Below are 18,548 nucleotides of genomic sequence, written 5' to 3' on the forward strand. Positions count from 1 at the left end.
TGCTGGATTTAGGATACTTTGCTAAATTCAGTAAATGATCGATGATGATTGCAAAGTCTAAGGATAACTCACGGTACGTGCTCTGCTCTGCTGTGCTGTGTATGGTATGTGGATGTGCAAGAGTAGATAGCTGTTGTTATGCCCGCCTGTATGAGAGAAGATGGGATGAAAGCTAGCCTGCAAGAAGTGGGGTAACTGAGAATATGTATGTAATTGGATTCAAGTGAAACTGCAGAGGGCATGGGTAGGTAGCTGTGTTGGTGCAAGGGGAAGAGACTGACCGGAAAGGGGAGACAAGAACGCAGTCTTATACTTCTACTCGGGGTTTGCTAGTGACTCATCTGGTGATAAAGATGCCCGCAATGCGTACTTAATAAAATAACACTTCTGATCACACGAACTGTCATTTGACAGTTATCTTTTCAGTCTTATACTTCGCACGAGCCGATAGGGTTTCTCTCAATGATCTCACACCTTAAATTATCATGACTCACTTGCACGCGACCGTTCAGGATAGGCTTTCTACGGCGAAATTACAGTTTCTTTCAAGCATCGCGACTTCAATGAATATACGGAAACCTTGTCCTTTTGCCCTATTCTACATACTTAGGCAGGTGGGTAACACATGAAATGATCCCTAAGTCTTAGGGTGCTAAAAATAAAGTAGCCTAAGTCATACTCTCAACTCTAACGCCGGGCCTCAATAGCAGCCATCATCGCATCCCATGCTACATCATCCCTCTCCGCAGTCCCCTCCTCTGGTTCAAAATTTGTCCCCTCAGTCTTGCTCGTCTCAAGCCATGCCGAGTGTCCCATCCCAATATCGTAGTCAATGTATGTCAACCTCGATTCCCTCCTGTCGTTAAGACCTTCTCCATGGCGCCATTTCTCGGGTTGACGCCTATACTCATCGCTGGTAGGATCGCTCCCATCAGGGGCTGGATACGCGAAGTTCCTGTGGACGTTGTGAGAAAGCCGATACTCCAATACATCAGTGTCCATGTCGGCGTAGTCTGGATCGTCGGTGATAGTGTCGTACGTTTCCATCGGATAGCCATACCATGTACCTTGGCCCATGCGGAATACCTTGAGTCCCTTCATCGAATCTTTCCAGTGAGAGAGAACACTGTACCATCTAATGTAGAAGTAATGCTCGCTAGGATCGTAGTCGCTCGGGTTTAAGACAGCGTCGGTGTCAGGATATCCGCCCTCGCAAACATCGTTTTGGCGCGCATGGTGAAGAATAGGACAATCATCCAAGTACAACTCCTCCAGGCCTCCACTGCGATTCTCGCTTCCAAGTTTAGAGAACCACTCAATCTGCCACTCATGAGTGAAGACGTAGTTTCCCAGCGCAAGCACCTTGAGTCGAGGAAAGGGAAACTTCTCGCCGCAGTTGCGAAAGTCCATAATCGGAAACCAGCCCCAGTGTTCTTTGAAGTACAGTGACAGAACCCTCAGACGTTGTGTCATATCGGGGCATAGCCAGGTTGAGGGAAGAGATTTGAAGAAGTCGTATTTTTCAACAAAGACAATAGAGTTATCCTCTGGTGTGGCTTCGTCCTGTTGAGTCGCGATAAACAGTTCGAGATCGACAAGACTTGGTAGAGCCATGAGAGTTTTCCACGCCTCTGATCCTGTAATGCGAGAATCGGAGTAGTCAGCTAGATTAGCAATCGTCAACTCCCTCAAACGAAAGCAGCGGCCAGGAAACTCGAGATCCTGGTCATCATAATCGCACTTCTCAGCATCCTCATCATGAGCCAGTCGCTCAGCATCAAGAACTTGATCAATCTCGAGTTGTTTCTCCAGCGTCCACATGCCCATGGCACAGTGGAAAATAGTATCGAGGATCTTGTACCGGAACGCATACGTCTCCTTGTTGGTGGCCCAGAGATCATTCTCAGGATTCCCGCAATGCTCCTCAAATCGGATGTGCAGCGCCCTGACATTTGTGAAATATCTCAGGTATGGTAGAGCGTTCATGAAGGCGATGGGAATGGGATACGCGTCGCTACAGTTGTATTCCCATTCGAGTTCGACGCGGGTGTCGATGGTGAGGTCGCGGACAAGTGTACAGAGTGAGGGTGTTTCGGCGATCTTGATGAAACGTTCGACTGAGAGATCGAGGAAGGCTTCGAGGCGGATGGTCTGGAACTTCCATGGCAGAGCGATGGTGTTGAGGTTTCGGCCTAAGTTTTTGAAGGTCAGTTCAAGACTTGGGCTAAAGAAATAAAGAGCAAATGCTAGCCTAAGCAAGCATAAGGTGATCAAATTATTTCGTCTCTTATGATTTCAGGGGGCCAATTCTTACAGGCGAGACGCAGGTTTGCGAGGGTCGGGGGGGTAAGGTGGGAGCAGATGGCGTCCCAGATCTCAGGGGCGAAAGCCCCAGCAGCGGAGTCCATGGTTGATGATGATGATGATGATAAGATCAGACATCGTTCTTTGTCCAGTGTTATGTTGCCCAACAGATGAGCTCCTTCCTACTAGTTACGGTTTTCTAAGGCGCAAGTCCTGGAAGGTATACAGACTAAACAACACAATAGCTCCTTCCCTACTACTGAGGTCGAGTCGTCTAGTCCAGGAGTGACTCGTCGAGTCCTGGTACCGGTAGGTACTACTTACCATCGCTGGAGAAGACAGTTTTCAAAGGATTAGGTGACAACATGCCATTGGGATATTCAAAGTACATGCGGCCTGTCAGGTCAGGTACCTTGATACCAGACTAACAGACTTAGTTTGTCATCTATAGATGTCCAGAAATGGCCCTGTCCTGAGATGGTAGTTTCCATGGATTGGAATAATGATGTAGGCCTAAGTCAATCTAGGTCCGTCTGAGAAGATAACCGGCTATCCAGCGCCCCATCCATTTGTGAACATGGCTTCAATCAACGAATGTTCCTCTTTAAATGAACGGAAACCTGTTTTTTCTTTGCAAGGTCTTATCGGATGAGCTAGGTATCATTTTCGGCCACTGGCCAGGACGTGATTATTCCACGTTCCACCTCATCTCTTAGTGTCTTGAAACTCCTGACTTGGTCTAGACAGGTACAACTCACTGTAACAGGATGCCTTATCTAATCCGTTATCTTATCTCATGGAAAGTGCTTAACACAGTCGCCACTCTGTTCGCACTGTAGACTCTTATCTTATCTTTTTTTCTAATGATAAGATAGCTTCGATTACAAAGCAAACCAGGATTTCGGAATAGCTTCCGGGTAAGTTACAACAGGGGAATCAGAAATGCCCTCTAGTTGTGGTCATGGTGCACTCACTGGCGTTGGTCTTCTTTCTGTCACTTCTATTGAGAAACCCCTCTATACTATTGAAGTCTCTGATTTTCAGGACAGAAGTGTAATGTCTGTTTCTCAATTGCTGTCCTGGGAACCAGACTAACGGGCTGAAAACACTGTCTTCGTCGCGTTTTCTCCTCTTTTGTGAAACAAAAAGTTGATGTGACATAGTTTTTCGGCAAGACTAGACTCCAGAACTTATCATATGATTGAGAGAATTTCGCGACCTTCATCTAGGTTTCTCAACCAGCAGCTGGTTCAACTCCTGTTCAACCTGATCTCAAGGAAGCACGACGTTAACGCGTTTTAGTCAATCCATGACAACAACTATGCAAAAGAAACACGCCAAGGTTAAAAGTGCTGGAATCCCTTAGTCGTCCTGAAGTCTTCGTTATCCAGGCACAAAATACCCGGAAAGCCATCACCTGAGGAATTATCCAAGGCTCAAGTTACCCCATTCAGAAAATTCTCATCTCGAACATGAGTGATCGATTCTTGGCCCTCGGGAACACCATGTGACAAGACAGCACGAATCATAGTTTGACCTCCATAATGCGGGGGAGGACATAAGCCATTCTCAAAATGGTAATTTTAGACTGATATTTCTGCTTCAATGAAGCTAGTGTAACGCGGGGAAGCAGAGTTTCAAGATCTGGAACCCGATCGACGCCAGACGGGCGTTGATTCTGGGATAGAAGAGGTTATTACGTTTATGGTTGACTGTCAAGTGATATTCTTATTTGAAGTATGATTCTGATAATTGAGACATGATGCTGGTTTGGTGCAGTTTGATTGATCAGTTTAGTTCGCCGAAGTCAGCGTCATGCTTAATTCACATAAACACTGGTTCGACCGTTGACTAGTAATTGTAGGAGGCGTTTCTCCGCGACCTTAGCCAAAGCTAATCGGCAGCCAGGAACATATACGACTCCTCGTCTCACTGTTTATCCCTTTTCCCCAGCTCCTGTACTAAGTAACTAGCATACCAGAAGCAACAATGTCTGGCCACACGCAATCCCCATCTGAGGGCCACCTCAGGCCTCGACTATCAAAACTCACAATGGTAGCAATGACATTTGCGATTCTCAAGTGCGTCTCCCATATCTACTCTGTGACTGCGTTCTGATGCGTGAAGTACCTGGATTTGTCTAGCAGGAAGTCTATCTATAGTTCTTCCGTCCGGTGGCTCTGTTGCGTTCCTATACGGTTTCATATTCTGTGTGTTGTGTAACTTTTGTCTTGCTGCCAGCTTGGGTGAACTTGCGGCGATTTGGCCGACTGCTGGTGGACAATATCATTTCCAGTGGGCTTTGACTACTGAGAGGTGGAGGAAGGTTATGGTGAGTTTGGTCCATATCGGTGATGATGTACATACTGACGATGGGTAGAGCTTTGCGGTTGGATACATCAATATCTGTGGCTGGCTCACTCTTGTTACGACCGAGGGATTCTTCGCAGGTGAGTGTCCCCAATTCATCTCCACCAAACCGTAGCCTAACCTGACGAAGCACAATTCATCTCGGCAGCTTGCGTTGTAGCCTCGAACGGAAACTATGTTGTCGCAGCGTGGAAGACATACCTCATTTTCATGGCAGTCTTAACCTTTGGTACTCTATCCATGACATTCGGAAACAGAATACTCGGTGCGTGGAACAACTTAGCATGTCTGTTAATACCCATCCCCTCTCTCAATCGAACACGGTTGACTTCTTTGTAGTATACTGGTCCATCCTTAGTGTATTCGTCGCCAGCGTCGTCCTTCTCTCCACATCCGACAAAACCTCCCCCGAATTCGTCTTCGCAACCTTCCAAAACGAAACGGGCTGGAACGACGGCATCGCGTGGATCTTGGGTCTTCTCCAGTCCGCGTTGTCCCTCATCGGATACGACGCCGTCCTACACATGACAGAAGAAATGCCAACACCTTCCCGAGACGCTCCATTGGCAATGGTATACGCCGTTGGCGTGGGCGGCACAACAGGAACAATCTTCGTTCTCGTAATGCTGTTCTGCCTCACCGACCTCCCCAGCATCGTCGCCACAACAACCGGCATGCCCATCGTTGAACTCATCTTCCAATCAACCAATAGTCGCGCCGGCACAACATTCCTCACTCTAATGCTAGCGATCTGTTTCATCCACGGCACCAACGGGTCCATCACGAGCGCAAGCCGACTCTTGTACGCCATGGCGCGCGATAAAGGCGTCCCGTATCATTCATACTTCAGCCACATCCATCCCAAATGGGAAGTACCCATCCGAACGATTGTGCTTACGTGGGTATTCAATGCGATTTTTGGACTACTTTATCTTGGACCTACTGTTGCGTTCAATGCGTTTATTTCTTCGTGTACGATCTTGTTGAACATGTCGTATGCTATTCCTGTTCTGACGCTTCTTGTGAGGGGAAGGGGCATTTTGACGCAATTTCAGAATTGTCAGGGAAATGATTCGCCGTGGAAGTTTGGAAGAGTGAGAGGACTTATTATCAATTCGGTTGCGGTACTTTATGTCTTCATCACCTCATTTGTAAGCTTTTTTCGTCCTTGGTGTTATTTGAGCTGACGTTGTTACAGTTCTTCTGCTTCCCACCGGTCCTACCGGTCACTGCCAGCTTGATGAGTACGTCTCTTCCTTTCTCTTCTGCCATAAACACTGACAAAAGTCCAGATTACGTCTCAGCAGTCATTGGCATCTTCGCCATCTTCCTGATAGGATACTGGCTACTCTATGGGAAGAAGACCTTCCAAGGCCCTGTAAGTGCCGTCTTTTTCCATTTCCCTGCCCGTTCTAATGAATCTGTTCAGGAACTCGATATCATTCTCGGCGAAAGACCCGAGCTTTCCGAAGCGACAGACGAACTCGCCATGGAAGAGAAGAAGCTGGGAACCCCGAAGCAATAAGGACTGCGTAGATGATATGATAGCTTCTGTATATAGGGAATTGAATGACCAATAATTAATCCATCGTGATCCGAGATTGATTGAAGTCAAGATTCGCCGAGGCATGTTGAGTTTGGTGAGATTGGTACACTAACAATTCATCGGCTGGTCGGAACATTCCGCATGTTCAGCATCGACTGGCGTCACAGACGTTATCAATCAAAACAAGCTTATTTGTGAACATACCTCATCACACTGCACAAGAACATGGATCAATTTTGTATAAGCATCATCAATCTCGGCAAGCCTCCCGAACATTTGTCTTGTTCCGTTTGACAGATCGCCAAGTCAAATCCCGGCCGAAGGGCGCATTGCAGCATAGCAAATACAATATAATCCCTGTAAGTTTGTGTGCAGGAGACTTCAGCGCTACAACTCCATCAATTCTCAATATTCTTTAATATACTTAGTAAGAAAGCTAAAAAAAAAAAAAAAAAAAAGATAGCTAGAAAAATGGGATTTAAAAGGAAAACAAGGAATGGATTATGATTTTCTTACTATTTTACTTCTTCTAGATCTTAAAAGCTGAGAATTAATGGTATTTTTATTAGAGGTACGCTAACAGGTCTACGCTAGACAGACATTCAGGGTAAGAACTGTAGAACCTGATTAGCGTCTAGCGCTAAACCAATCTTATCGCGTTACACTTCAACTTCTGCGGGGAAGGGGCAATTCATTCCTACAATTCACCATCTTTCACCCTTGCGAGCCTGAGCACGTTTCTCATCTGACTATCCAAATCCATGATTAATAACTTGCTCATCAGACGCTTCTTAATACTGACGCATGATGGAGTCTAGTCCAGGTGCCTCCTCGGCAGGTAGGCCCGCCGCCAAGAAAAAGGTCGCCATCCGCTCAAGATCAGGCTGTTTAACATGTCGCAACAAACACGTACTCACCCCATCCTCACGCTCAAAACAAATCTAACTTTTGGTCCAGCTCAAATGTGATGAAGCAAAACCAGATTGCAACGTCTGCATATCCCGCGGCGTCGAATGCGGCGGCTACCAACGCGGTCTTCGCTGGTCTACCAAGCACGAGAAAACAGCCGAGCTAGCCGATCACAAGTTCCGACCCTCAGCATCACCATGTCCTTCTGTAAAAAAGCGCAGAGGAAGACCGCCTAAGAAACAAATCGAAACGGCCTCCATGTCGTCTTTCACCATTGGGAGTTCGGCGTTTAGTCCGATCGAGCAGGGCAGTTTTGGAGAGTTTATGCTTGACGTGTCGCCACAGTCTATGGAGTTTGGTGAGAACGCTCAGCTTCAGGAGACGCAAATGAGTCCGGCCGAAGATTTCATGGCGCAGGTTTCTATGAGCCTTCCTGTCGAGGGAATGGAGTTTGACTGGACACCTGATGTCTCGGATTTGACGCCGACGCAAGACTTTACGGAAAACAACGAACTCACCCTCTTTCCCATGCAGCAAAACTACTCAACACTATTCCTACCTCCACCCATCACGGATCTCTCATCTCAACTCGTCGAATACTGGTTCCGCGATGTCTGTTCTCTCTGGTCGCAGTATGACTCTCCCACCAACTCCAACCGCATGATGGCGACCGCCCTTTGGTCCACATCCGAAGCCGTCTCAACAAGCCTCCAAAGCATGTCTTCTGCCTACCTCTCCTCCCGGATGCCACACATGAAGAAAACATCCATTTCAATGATGAAGAATGCCGCATATGTTATTGAAGCTGAGCTCCGCGTGGTCAAATCATCACCAAATCTCGACACCGTACCCATGGGTCTAATCTATGGTCTTTTCTGTATTGGCACGAGCATTTGCTGGTTGAACGCTACGCAGCTGGGTATACCGTTCCTCAAAGAGGCTAAGGCGCTGCTTCATCGGATTAACAAGCAGAAGAGAAGACTTACTGACGAGGAGAGGAAGCTGCTGAACATTTTTAACAAAAGTTGGACGTATTGCGAGATGTTACTTTCTGTGGTGTCGGATACGAACCCTTACATTTCGTACGAGTCTGACGAAGTGGAGGATATTAGTGTGGATGAGTATCCGACCGCTGCACAGATTGATCCCATTGTCGATGACATGCCGCACCCTTGGACCGGTGTCTCCAATACCGTCTCGCGGTTACTTACTCAAACGTTGAGACTCTGTCGGAATTATCGCTACCACGTCAAACATCCCGGCCCATTCGCAACACGCGACCACGCAACCGCGTTGAAAATGATCGACGAAGCGAAGTCCTTGGAGGAGAAACTTTTAGGATTAGACTTTGAGTCTGCACCTGCAGACACCGAAACTGGAGATCAGAAAACGCCATGTCGACATCTCGTCAATGTCGCCGAGGCGTACCGTCTCGCTGGTTTAATTCACATCTACCAAACATTCCCAGAGTTGGTTCTGTTGCGATTACCAGACCATCTAACAGGCCCAGCTGATGTGCACATCCCATGGGAAGAATGCATCACACCATTAAGTCTCCGTCTCGCCAAACTCATCGAGAAACTACCCGCCGACTCAGGAAGCAAAATGACCCAACCACTACTCTGCATAACCGCGTGCACCGGTCTTCGCTTCGAACCCTCCGAGACTTCCTCCACACCACAATCCGCACCTCTCGCAACACCATCACCTTTCGACCTCGGAAGTACGGAACACTGCGGCTTATCAGACTACATCGGCCAACTTGTCCAAGCAGACGAAGACATCGACCGGCTATCCACTATTTCTGAATCGCGGCTGAAGATCGTCGATGCAAGGTGTTTTATTATTGGGAGACTTGATTCTTTGGAGGCGCTGTTACCGCCCAGGCCTATCGTGGTGGCTAGGACGCTTGTGCAGAAGATCTGGGATGAGTACGATAAGGAAACACCTGGCACGGCGTCGGTGCATTGGATTGATGTTATGGAGGAGAATAATCTGCGGTCGCTGTTTGGATAGATCTGAATAATACCCTCTTCTAACTCAAGCGCTATCCCAATCCCGTATACAAATGTAGTCAACGCCTCCTCCCGTTTTCATTGCTGTTCCAGACCCATCCATGGCCTTCATAACTCCCACAAGAGGAAATTCGGGTGTACTGCTGACAGAGTGCTGGCCTCCAGAATCCTTGGTAAGACCATGTGTCTGTCCATTCTAGCTTTCATACATTTGTGCCGCAGTCCGATCATTGTCGCTGTCGCCGGGATGGCCAACAACACCCAAAGCAGGATGGCCAATGCCCGACATCGTACCATACTGAAACGGCGTAATGTCCTTGAAGCATTGATTGAGCTTAATAAAAGCAATATCCTTTCGGCGGTCACTATCGCCATCAATCCGGTCCTTCGGTTTAACAACTTGGACACCCTTGCGGATGTGAACACTTGGGTCATTGATCGTGGTGGCCCATAATTTGGGATATTCACAGGGCAACAAGCGCTAAACACTACTAGCGTAGCGATGTGGCTAGCTGCTACCTGAAGTGGACTGGCAGCCGTCAACGGCAAAAACCTGTCAGCTTTGAATCGATCATTTAATGAAATGAGTTGTATATATTTATGCCAGTAAGGTTGAGGCGACAAGATACATAAATCCGATACGATGAAAGCGCGTATCCTCGTACCGCCAGCTCGGATAACCCCAGTCAAACCTGTCTGGAACTCAAGACGCGATGAAACAGCATGCGATACAGAGATAACTCCTTGTAACAGGACGACTTGAAATCAGCACGTATCTCGGCCTATCAAATCTGTTAAGAAGCTCAAAGTAGGCAATTGACGATGCCTTGAATTTCCGGAAGACTTGATATCCGTTCTGAATTGCTTCATCTTTGCCTTGTATGTATGATCAACCGCGAGGATTCAGCGTTTGAGAGCAGCGCTTTTTGCTTCAACAGGGTCATTCTGAGAAAGACACGGGATGAACTGCAAGAGGCTTCGGGGTATGAGTCCTGTTTTGAGATCTTCGAAAATGTTTATAATACGCTGTCAATTCCGCGATCTTCTCAATTCCTATCATCCAACCACAACATCCTCATTGAACCACCACATCCTTATCCAACAAAACAAAGCATCATGAAGTTCACATCTATCCTCCTCGGCCTGGCCGCCACCGTCATCGCAGCGCCCCTCTCCAAACGCGCTGTCTTCTCCCAATCCTCCTACGACAACCTCTCCATCAGCGGCGGCACAGCCGGCAACGCCCAACAAGAAGCTCTCCAAAAGCTTGGCGGTCTCCCCAACGATCTCTCAACAGTCGAGAAATCTGACCTCGACTTTCTGAACAGCGTCAATCAGATCGCCAACGATGCTGAGACTGACGCGTTCAATCCTGCTATTAAGGCAGCTTCTGGTGAAGAGGCTGACGCTCTCCAAGTAAGTCAGCCAATGTTGGATTGAGGGACATAGACTAACCTTTTGTAGCGTGGCAAAATTAAGAACAAGGTGTTGAAGCTTACTGCTACGATCTTGAAGCTTGAGGCTCAGAAGGCACAGGGTGATGATGTTGATGAGAAGTTGGAGGAGGAGAACAAGAAGTTGCAGAACAACATTGCTCAGGATCAAGAAGCTGCTGGTCAGGCCTCTACATTCCTGTCTTTCAATGCTAGCACATAATTTCCAACTGTACACAAATAAAAAGCGACTGATTATAATTAGTACCATAACTTCTGTAAATGCCTGTTTCTTTTGTCGGTAGCTTCATCTCAGTGCTATGGCTACCAACCAACCGCACGGCTACAGCTTTGCTCAAAGTCCCATTGTTCCATCATGTTTCAAGGCACAGTACACAAATACTCGGAACAATACTTGGTGTTCTGATCGCAGCCGAAAGTTCACATTGCTTTATGTTCTGTTTGCCCCCAATTGCTGTTGTCCCATCACCGGCCCCCAACCTCGGCATTTCGGGCTGATGATCCGGCGAAATCGCACCCAATCCCCGCGGACAAAACAACACGACTTCACTTCCAACATCACTTCACCCAACACCTCCAACCTAATACTTCAAACAACATGGAACATTCGGGCTTCAATGACAGACCCAGGGAGGGTATCTCCAGAAGTGCACTCGACAGACGAACGGAATTGGACGACCTCGATCAAATCTGGCCCTTGTTGGACGACCCCCTCCCTCTCGGCGAAGCAATCACCCTCAACGATGGCGTAGTCTCCAAAGTTAACACTCCGTACCTCATAGGCTACCGACCCGAAAAGCCCAACGGCCGCGGCATTCTCATCATTGGAGGTGGAGGCTACGTTGAGTACATGCTCATGAAGGAAGGTATCTCTGTCGCAAAATGGCTCAACACTCTCGGTTTCTACGCTTTCGTTCTCGTACATCGTTTTCCGAATAGCGAGACTGGCCCTCAGGCGCCATTGGATGATGGGAGGAGGGCACTGAAGATTATGGCGGAAAGTGGCCTTGCGCAGAATGGTATTAGCATCTGTGGTCTTTCGTCGGGCGGACACCTCGGTGCTGCGCTTTTAGCAGAGTATCCCCAAGTCTGGACAACACCCGATCCTGAAATGCCGCAGATTGAGTTCGCTATTCTTGGCTATGGACCAATTTCTACAAATGCAGTCGGTCGCCAGATTAATGAGAACAAACCACCACTACCACCGAAGGAGAAACAAGAGTTTTACAATATTGTTCAGCCTGATGTGCAGCTTCGCTCTCCTGCGCCGCCAGCGTTTATCGTCTACTCTAACAACGATCCTGTTGTACCAGCTGTCAACGCTTATCGGCTGGCGGAAGGATTTACAAATCATGGTGCATCGGTTGAGTTGCACGTTTTTGCTGATGCGCCTCATGGATTTGCGTTGAGTAGTGATGAGGGTTTACCAGTGTCGAAGTGGCCTTCAATGTGCGAGGCATGGTTAAGACAGCATAAATGGATTCAATAGCAACTGAGCTACATTCTTAGATAGAGAATGATGCAATAGTTATTTCACTCTCGCAAATTTGCTTCCTAGGTACCAATACCAGGGTATCATTTAAAAAACTTTCTTAACCTTCTCACTCCTGTCCTCTTGCTCACCCCATCTGTCCTCCCACAGCTCTAGCTTCATGAACTGGCACCCCTGGGGTGCAACCCTGAACCCCCATCGCGCCTTCATCTCATTCAGAGTCACCGGATTCACAAGTTCGTAGAGTTCGAGAATGGGATATCCGAACGTGGACAGCTTGACTCCAGCGTTGAAGTCTTTATTGCCTTGGCCATATGGTTCTGTGGGGACTTCGCCTGGCTTGTGACGTGTTCTGGGAGGGATGACGGCGATATGTCTGAGAAATAAGTCAGCGTTTGTTGTGAATCTTTTTCTTGAGTGACTTACGTGATTGAAGAGCTTCCCCCACCACTCCCAGTCTCATATAACCAGAGGCGGCACACACCATCTCTCAGGCGATATTTGCGGTACTCGTGGTTCTTCTCGCGGAGGACGATGTTGGCAAGATGCAGGGGTCTTATGGGGAGGAGAGCATCAGTCTTGATGCTCTCAGCGTCAGATTTGGATTTTTGAGACATTTTCTTCAAGGTGGGAGATTGATGAAGGACTCCTTCGCTAGGCATTGTGAAGTGTGGTTGTCGTCGAATTGTGGTTGTGGTTGTGGTTGTGGTGATGTTGATGTTGGTGGAAGGAAGAGGAAAAAAGTCGGATGGGAGCAAAGAAGGTATTTATGCTATGCCTAAACCTTATGTATAGGCAGGGCAAAAAAAGGTCATGTGTGGGCAAAAGAGTCATAATGCCCCTGTGAAAAGTGTACGTATCTTCACAAACCTTATCTGATCGATTTATTCAACAAAGATTCAGCTAAAACTTTGATGCCACGTCTGACTCATCTGAATGAAGCATGCTGAATGCTGGCTGTCGTTACAATGGGGCTCTCGTCCTTGGGAGCTGGAGATCAGGTGGCAGTTAGTCTTTTGTGTGAGCCGTATATCAATTAACATTATATAGCTAAGGTTTTTTTTAAAAGTCACACCTCTTAACGCAACACCTCTCAACACATACAGGTTAAATTAATACAACGAGTAATAACACAGCTATAAACCTAATACCAATAAAGGTTCAAGTTTAGAGGCTATACACGGTTATGCATAACTGTAATACGTACTATAAAAGCTCTTCTTCCTTCTAAGAGGTTAGCAGTCAAATCCTCCACCACCATCAACATCAACATATCAATCAAGATCATGATCTAGGCAGCAGCCATTATCGACGCTCTACCTCTCGACCCTATCACCTCTCCATATCCTGACAGTTTGCCCCGGCTGAGCAGTTCTCTCGACCCAATTCTCAACTCTCTCTGCACCCCACATTATCGTGAACATGTTGATAAGCATGTCGTCCACATCACATGCCTTCGTAGTTAAGAACAGACTCTCACACTCCAGACTGCAAACAAACAACGGGTCGGCCCTTCGGCAGGCCGCAGCCCAGCCGGATGCTGATTTGGCGTTCCAAACATCCTTCCTCGCCGTAAAGTATATCCCACCATGGCATTCAGCCCAATTCTGCCTCAACGTCAGATAAACACCGATAGTTGACGTCGCCATTAACCAAATCCGTCGAATGCTCTCCGATAAAACCCATGATCGCCATAGACGAGGCGTAGAGTCACCGTCAAACATGGCGTCTAGGACAATGGCGTTCGCAGACGTAGCTGAGCCATCACTATTCTCGGATTGACAGATATCCGGGTCGTGATGGGCTACTTCCCAGAGCTGTTGAGTCCATGATATGAGAGTTTGGATCTGCTGTTCACCGTTTGCGCGGGCTCCGATTGACGATGAGAAGAGTGATAGTACAAGATGGACATAAAGTGCTTGAGTGCGAGAAAGGTGTTCTCGTATGTCCAGGCTTTCGCTGCCGGTATCATTTTCATGATAGGATTTCAGCAGTGCTGCCATCTTTGATGCCAGAATCTCATCAATAGCATTCCCATTCGTCGCGTTCTTGACTTTATGCAACGCCACACAAGCATACGCTTCTTGAATCGCAGCAGGGTACCCTGAGTCTGCATACAACTGCCTATGCATAAACGAACTATGCGAGTTTGCCACCCATTCATTAAAGAAGTCGTGTATGCCCCTCACATAATTCATGCATATCGAATTGGGAAATGTGGGTGTCGTAAATGGAATATGTCGGATAACCCATGTATCAAGCTTGAGAAAGAAATGCGTGGCATCCTTTTGACTCGTTGACGCTCCAGAGCTCGAAGTATCATCTTGAGGCGCGCCCAAGGTTCCGAGACTTCGTATCCACTCCTGAGGCTCAACTAGATCAGTAGCCGGTGAGAAGGAGATATTTGTCAGTGTTGTAGGCCCTTCATTGCTGTTGGGAGTCCTTGAACTGTTGCTGACATCTGCTGCGGAAGCGTGCGGTCTTTTTCGCTTGATCGGAGGGTAGCGGCATTCCACGTCTCTGTCGTTACAGCGGGTGCAAGCGGGTTGTGCTTTGTCGCATCTGCGCTTTCCGCTGCTACACGGGAAACAAGCCTTGACTTTGGCGACCGGAGCCATGTTTGTAATTGTGTTGATGCGGAAGGTTGCGGGTTTTTGGAGATGAGAAGTTGTCAGTAATTGAAGACAACGTGGGCTGTCAGCTTACCTATCTTGCGGAAAGGTGCGGGTTCTGCGGGGATTTGGCGGGAAATTTGGTGAGTGTCTCAGCGCTGGATCGACCCTTGCAGCGGGTTTTTGGCGAGCCATAGAGTACTGCCCGCGATGAAGTTTAACATTAGCTTCACCCGCAAAATTTCCGCACGATTGGAAATCCATCAATAGGAACGCCTCTAACTCTTCTATAAAACTATACGTATATTCGCCCAAAAAGCCTTTTCTCTCTTTTTTTCCCATTCACTGACCTGCTCACATTTTACACTATACTTTAAAAGACTTGTTCAATCTTTCATCAAAATGCCTTCCGCTGAAACTACTTCACCCCAAGACAACCCATGGGGGAACACCGAAGCCCCGAAGGCCGGCAGCAGCCTCATATCCAAGATCCATCGCGAATCATACGAAGCGATCTCACCTTCTCGCCCTGAACTTTCCCAAGCTGGGAACACTGTTCTTGTCGCTGGTGCTTCTACGGGCATTGGTCTCAGTATCGCTAAATCCTTTGCTGCTGCTTCAGCAGACCGTATCGTCATCACCGGTCGTCGGCAAGATGCATTGGACATGGCGGCTGCTGGTATTAGTGGAAAATATCCGAAAGTGAGAGTTGTTCCTATTGTGAATGACTTTGCGGATGAGGTCGCTACTCGAAAGCTTTGGGAGAAGCTCGCGCAAGATGGCATATTTGTTGATGTTCTTGTTTTGAGCGCTGCTAGCATGTGGTTGCCCAACACACTTCTTGGTCTTGGCTTTGAGACGTTCAAGGAAGGTCTGACAGTCAACGTCGCTGCTCCATATCTTTGGACTAGTTTGTTTCATAAGCAGAGGGAGTCAAACCCTTCTAGAAAGCTGGTCAGTATCCAGGTCCAACAAGGTATACCTCCAAGTTAACATTATCAGGCCCTTCTCAACCTTGCCACGATCGCCATCCATGACACTCCCATTTCGGTACCCATCCCTCTTTACTCGACCACCAAAAGTGCCGTCACAATGATGATGAACCACATCGGCATGACCGTTCCGTCCAATGAGATGCAGGTCATCACCTTCGAACCGGGACTGCACTACACTGAGTCTTTCCAAAGATTCACTGATGAGAACAGCTTCCAATGGGACGATAGTAAGTAACACTACGCCTCGATCTTATCATCAAGCTGACATATAAAGTTCAATTGCCTGGCGACTTTGCAGTTTGGGCAGCTTCTGATGAAGCTGAGTTTCTTCAAGGCCGATTCGTGTGGGCTAAGTGGGATGTCGATGAGCTCAAATCGGGACCACTGAGGAAGAGGATTGAGTCTGATCCTTCTTTGTTCAGGGTTGGTGTTAGTGGATATTGAGTGTTCGGCTGTATAGAGTCAGCTTGGGTCGACGTTTGAATCGGTAGGTGGTTACGCAACACCGACACGGAGGGAACAGTTGATCATTACATGGTTTATGTTCAAATCTAGACGGTCTTCAATATTGACGATAGTTTTATTGACCTTGGAGTGTACCTAAGAGCATCCATTTATCCGTTGATGAATACAAAAGCAGGCAGCCTAGAAACTCAGTATCTCTCAACCTTGCTAGAGGTTACCGTCCGTACACCTTGAGTTCAAAGTATCGAAACACCGGAAACGTAACAATAGCAAACCCACAGCCCAACCACATCCCCAAGTCCGCGTTGTGAGCAGCCTTCGAAACAGGCCCAACATACCAAACCTGCGACATACCAAGAATAGCACCAACCCAACCCAACACAAAACTTGCAAAAGCAGCCAAGCCGACAGGAAGGTAGTTCTTGTCCTCCCAAGCAGTCCAGTCGAAGCCTTTTTGGCCGCGGAAGATCAAATGTTCTTGAATCACAATGCAGATGAATAACATGACCCAGTATCCCATCAGAGCCACGAAGTTCTGGAAGATTACTAATAGACTTTCGCGACCGGCCATGGCGAGGACGAGAGTGATCAGCGAGAGGACTGTGGACCAAACCCAACGCGGCACAGCCTTGGTGTAGCGACCGAGAACTTGGCAGCCGAGGGATGCGGAGTAGAGAGATGGTGTGCTGTTGGCGATGACGCCGAGCGCAATTACCACAGAGCAGAAACGTCCAAAGCCGTGGAGAGGATCATACGCTTTCACGATGAGAGCACCAGTACTGACAGCGTTGGCGTCGGCCCAGTCTTTGTTGTTGACGAGACCAGTAGCCAGACCGATAGCGACGAGGTAGACAAGGGTAAAAGACATCGTCAGACCGATAACAGTGAGGAGGAAAACCTTGAGACGAGATGTACGCTCGGGGTAGTACACGTAAAAGTCAGATGCAGCGGCAGCCCATGAGTTAGGGACGTAGAAGCAGAGAGTGAAGAAGGAAAGACGACTGGCAGCGAGCGCTGGACCAGACACGGTGGGTTGAGCTGAGGCGTTAAAGGAAGGACCTGCGACGCCAATAAGGACAGCAAGGACAACGACCTGAGCGATCCAAGCATACCTGAGGTTGTTAGCATAGGGAAGTAGGTGAGGTGAGAGGATGGAGACGTACCGTTCATAGGTATGGAAGATCTTCATGCCAAAGACAGCGACAACCCATGATACTACAGCGACGACGATGACGCCTACCAAGATAGTCATTGTACCGCCGCTGACAGCCGACAGGACCTGTCCACCAATGATACAATCAATGGTAGCATATCCGACCATGAGAACAATGTTAAGAAACGTCGGGATCTTGGATGGCCAGTACCCAAAGAAGTACCTCAACACAACCTGTACATGAAGTCAGTCAACACTCATCAAGCAAGGAGAATACGTGCATACCATTGTGCGATTTCCACTCTGCGGTCCCCAAATCGCCATATACCCAGTCGAACATGCTCCCAGTATTGTGCCAAACACAGCAAGAAGCGCGCTATCCAAGAACCCCAAGCCAAATACCATCGGGCCAAACAGGCCCGTGGCAAGGTTGTTCAGGGACAGGTTTGCGCTGAACCATAGCAGCGCGACTTGGAGATCTGCTGCGCTTGAGGCGGGTTGGCGTTCTTCGGGCAGGACGCGCTGGATACCACGCGCTTCTAGACCGGCGAGGTTTTCGATGCGGTTGTTTATCTTTGCGAATGTTGAGAGGGGGGAGTTGGAGGAGGCATCGTCATGGGAGGATGTTACTGTTGCCGATTTCTCGTTCACGGCTTCCTGATCGTGAGGGAGGGACATGATTGCGACAGGGAAAAGAAATTAGGATAAGCCACTGGAGGAAGGCTGCAGAAAAGGTTTGAGGGGTCTTGAGCTCTTTTGTTGGCTGAATGGACTGCAGATTGCATCCCTGTACGGAGTTACAGTATAATGATCTGTTGGCCCAACTCGTCAAATCCTGGGAGACGGTCCAGATTGTTACAGAAGAGCCCGCAATTAGTAAAGCGTTAATTAACAGCAAACTGGATGCATGGATGTCTTTCCAATGTCATCCCGCTCCCACCGGGCGGAAAGTACTCGCCGGAGAGGCAATCTTCAGCGGCTGAGACCCCCATGTTGGTGGCTTGATCCCTCAGCAAGGGTCTCATGCAGGTTGTTCGGCGATGAAACCATACTGGACTGCGCTAGACCTGCGCGGTTTTAGCGAGCTCGTCAGGGCCGGTTGTAACGGAACCAAGGGTACTACCTTGAGGGACTTTGAGTAGAGGAGTTGTTGCGGGAAGTGGAGAGACGTCGGTACTTTCGCTAGCGACTTGGCGACGAGGACTTCAGGTTCTACAGAAAATGGATGCGATG

The 18,548-nt window shown here is 48.2% G+C and overlaps 9 protein-coding genes across 9 annotated transcripts; 5 read left to right on the plus strand and 4 right to left on the minus strand.

The window, feature by feature from the left end:
* Positions 1-687: 687 nt before the first annotated feature.
* B0J16DRAFT_324250 (uncharacterized protein) lies at positions 688-2,408 on the minus strand (the record flags this gene model as incomplete). The annotated part of the gene is made up of 2 exons (XM_046125819.1): positions 688-2,192; positions 2,315-2,408. The coding sequence occupies 2 exons, from the start codon at positions 2,406-2,408 to the stop codon at positions 688-690; spliced, it is 1,599 nt and encodes a 532-aa protein (XP_045979130.1).
* A 1,885-nt stretch (positions 2,409-4,293) lies between these two features.
* B0J16DRAFT_292615 (amino acid/polyamine transporter I) lies at positions 4,294-6,567 on the plus strand (the record flags this gene model as incomplete). The annotated part of the gene is made up of 7 exons (XM_046124336.1): positions 4,294-4,385; positions 4,432-4,636; positions 4,685-4,754; positions 4,805-4,960; positions 5,014-5,825; positions 5,873-6,052; positions 6,104-6,567. 7 exons carry the CDS (start codon positions 4,294-4,296, stop codon positions 6,197-6,199), a joined length of 1,611 nt encoding a protein of 536 aa, XP_045979131.1. The 3' UTR covers positions 6,200-6,567.
* Positions 6,568-6,928: 361 nt separating this feature from the next.
* On the plus strand, positions 6,929-9,280 carry B0J16DRAFT_349184 (fungal-specific transcription factor domain-containing protein). The gene is made up of 2 exons (XM_046128855.1): positions 6,929-7,129; positions 7,178-9,280. Exons 1-2 carry the CDS (start codon positions 7,025-7,027, stop codon positions 9,143-9,145), a joined length of 2,073 nt encoding a protein of 690 aa, XP_045979132.1. The 5' UTR covers positions 6,929-7,024; the 3' UTR covers positions 9,146-9,280.
* Positions 9,281-10,260: 980 nt separating this feature from the next.
* On the plus strand, positions 10,261-10,800 carry B0J16DRAFT_388626 (uncharacterized protein; the record flags this gene model as incomplete). Its single annotated transcript, XM_046131764.1, has 2 exons — positions 10,261-10,560; positions 10,609-10,800. The coding sequence occupies 2 exons, from the start codon at positions 10,261-10,263 to the stop codon at positions 10,798-10,800; spliced, it is 492 nt and encodes a 163-aa protein (XP_045979133.1).
* A 97-nt stretch (positions 10,801-10,897) lies between these two features.
* On the plus strand, positions 10,898-12,087 carry B0J16DRAFT_364842 (putative xylanase 13; the record flags this gene model as incomplete). The annotated part of the gene is made up of 2 exons (XM_046129964.1): positions 10,898-10,968; positions 11,259-12,087. The coding sequence occupies 2 exons, from the start codon at positions 10,898-10,900 to the stop codon at positions 12,085-12,087; spliced, it is 900 nt and encodes a 299-aa protein (XP_045979134.1).
* B0J16DRAFT_418236 (uncharacterized protein) lies at positions 12,064-12,806 on the minus strand. The gene is made up of 2 exons (XM_046133748.1): positions 12,517-12,806; positions 12,064-12,466 (listed from the first exon to the last, which is right to left on the minus strand). The coding sequence occupies exons 1-2, from the start codon at positions 12,750-12,752 to the stop codon at positions 12,178-12,180; spliced, it is 525 nt and encodes a 174-aa protein (XP_045979135.1). The 5' UTR covers positions 12,753-12,806; the 3' UTR covers positions 12,064-12,177.
* Positions 12,807-13,108: 302 nt separating this feature from the next.
* B0J16DRAFT_349187 (uncharacterized protein) lies at positions 13,109-14,852 on the minus strand. The gene has a single exon (XM_046128856.1). It carries the CDS (start codon positions 14,706-14,708, stop codon positions 13,407-13,409), a length of 1,302 nt encoding a protein of 433 aa, XP_045979136.1. The 5' UTR covers positions 14,709-14,852; the 3' UTR covers positions 13,109-13,406.
* Positions 14,853-14,936: 84 nt separating this feature from the next.
* On the plus strand, positions 14,937-16,226 carry B0J16DRAFT_292625 (uncharacterized protein). Its single transcript, XM_046124337.1, has 3 exons — positions 14,937-15,656; positions 15,705-15,924; positions 15,972-16,226. The coding sequence occupies exons 1-3, from the start codon at positions 15,105-15,107 to the stop codon at positions 16,139-16,141; spliced, it is 942 nt and encodes a 313-aa protein (XP_045979137.1). The 5' UTR covers positions 14,937-15,104; the 3' UTR covers positions 16,142-16,226.
* A 150-nt stretch (positions 16,227-16,376) lies between these two features.
* On the minus strand, positions 16,377-17,993 carry B0J16DRAFT_388631 (permease for cytosine/purines, uracil, thiamine, allantoin-domain-containing protein; the record flags this gene model as incomplete). Its single annotated transcript, XM_046131765.1, has 3 exons — positions 16,377-17,274; positions 17,326-17,549; positions 17,601-17,993. 3 exons carry the CDS (start codon positions 17,991-17,993, stop codon positions 16,377-16,379), a joined length of 1,515 nt encoding a protein of 504 aa, XP_045979138.1.
* Positions 17,994-18,548: the final 555 nt, after the last annotated feature.

Source organism: Fusarium flagelliforme (genome assembly GCF_020744385.1).
Source record: "Fusarium flagelliforme strain FIESC 12 MPI-CAGE-AA-0113 chromosome Unknown B0J16scaffold_7, whole genome shotgun sequence".
In the NCBI taxonomy this organism is placed as follows: domain Eukaryota; kingdom Fungi; phylum Ascomycota; class Sordariomycetes; order Hypocreales; family Nectriaceae; genus Fusarium; species Fusarium flagelliforme.

Excerpts from the sequence above, each read along its gene's own strand:
- B0J16DRAFT_349184 (XM_046128855.1), top strand. The coding sequence starts at position 7,025 with ATGATGGAGTCTAGTCCAGGTGCCTCCTCGGCAGGTAGGCCCGCCGCC. Across the intron at positions 7,130-7,177 it reads TAACATGTCGCAACAAACAC|CTCAAATGTGATGAAGCAAA; the intron begins GTACTCACCCCA and ends CTTTTGGTCCAG.
- B0J16DRAFT_418236 (XM_046133748.1), bottom strand. The coding sequence starts at position 12,752 with ATGCCTAGCGAAGGAGTCCTTCATCAATCTCCCACCTTGAAGAAAATG. Across the intron at positions 12,467-12,516 it reads GGGGGAAGCTCTTCAATCAC|ACATATCGCCGTCATCCCTC; the intron begins GTAAGTCACTCA and ends CTTATTTCTCAG.
- B0J16DRAFT_349187 (XM_046128856.1), bottom strand. The coding sequence starts at position 14,708 with ATGGCTCCGGTCGCCAAAGTCAAGGCTTGTTTCCCGTGTAGCAGCGGA.
- B0J16DRAFT_292625 (XM_046124337.1), top strand. The coding sequence starts at position 15,105 with ATGCCTTCCGCTGAAACTACTTCACCCCAAGACAACCCATGGGGGAAC. Across the intron at positions 15,657-15,704 it reads CAAACCCTTCTAGAAAGCTG|GCCCTTCTCAACCTTGCCAC; the intron begins GTCAGTATCCAG and ends TAACATTATCAG. Across the intron at positions 15,925-15,971 it reads CAGCTTCCAATGGGACGATA|TTCAATTGCCTGGCGACTTT; the intron begins GTAAGTAACACT and ends TGACATATAAAG.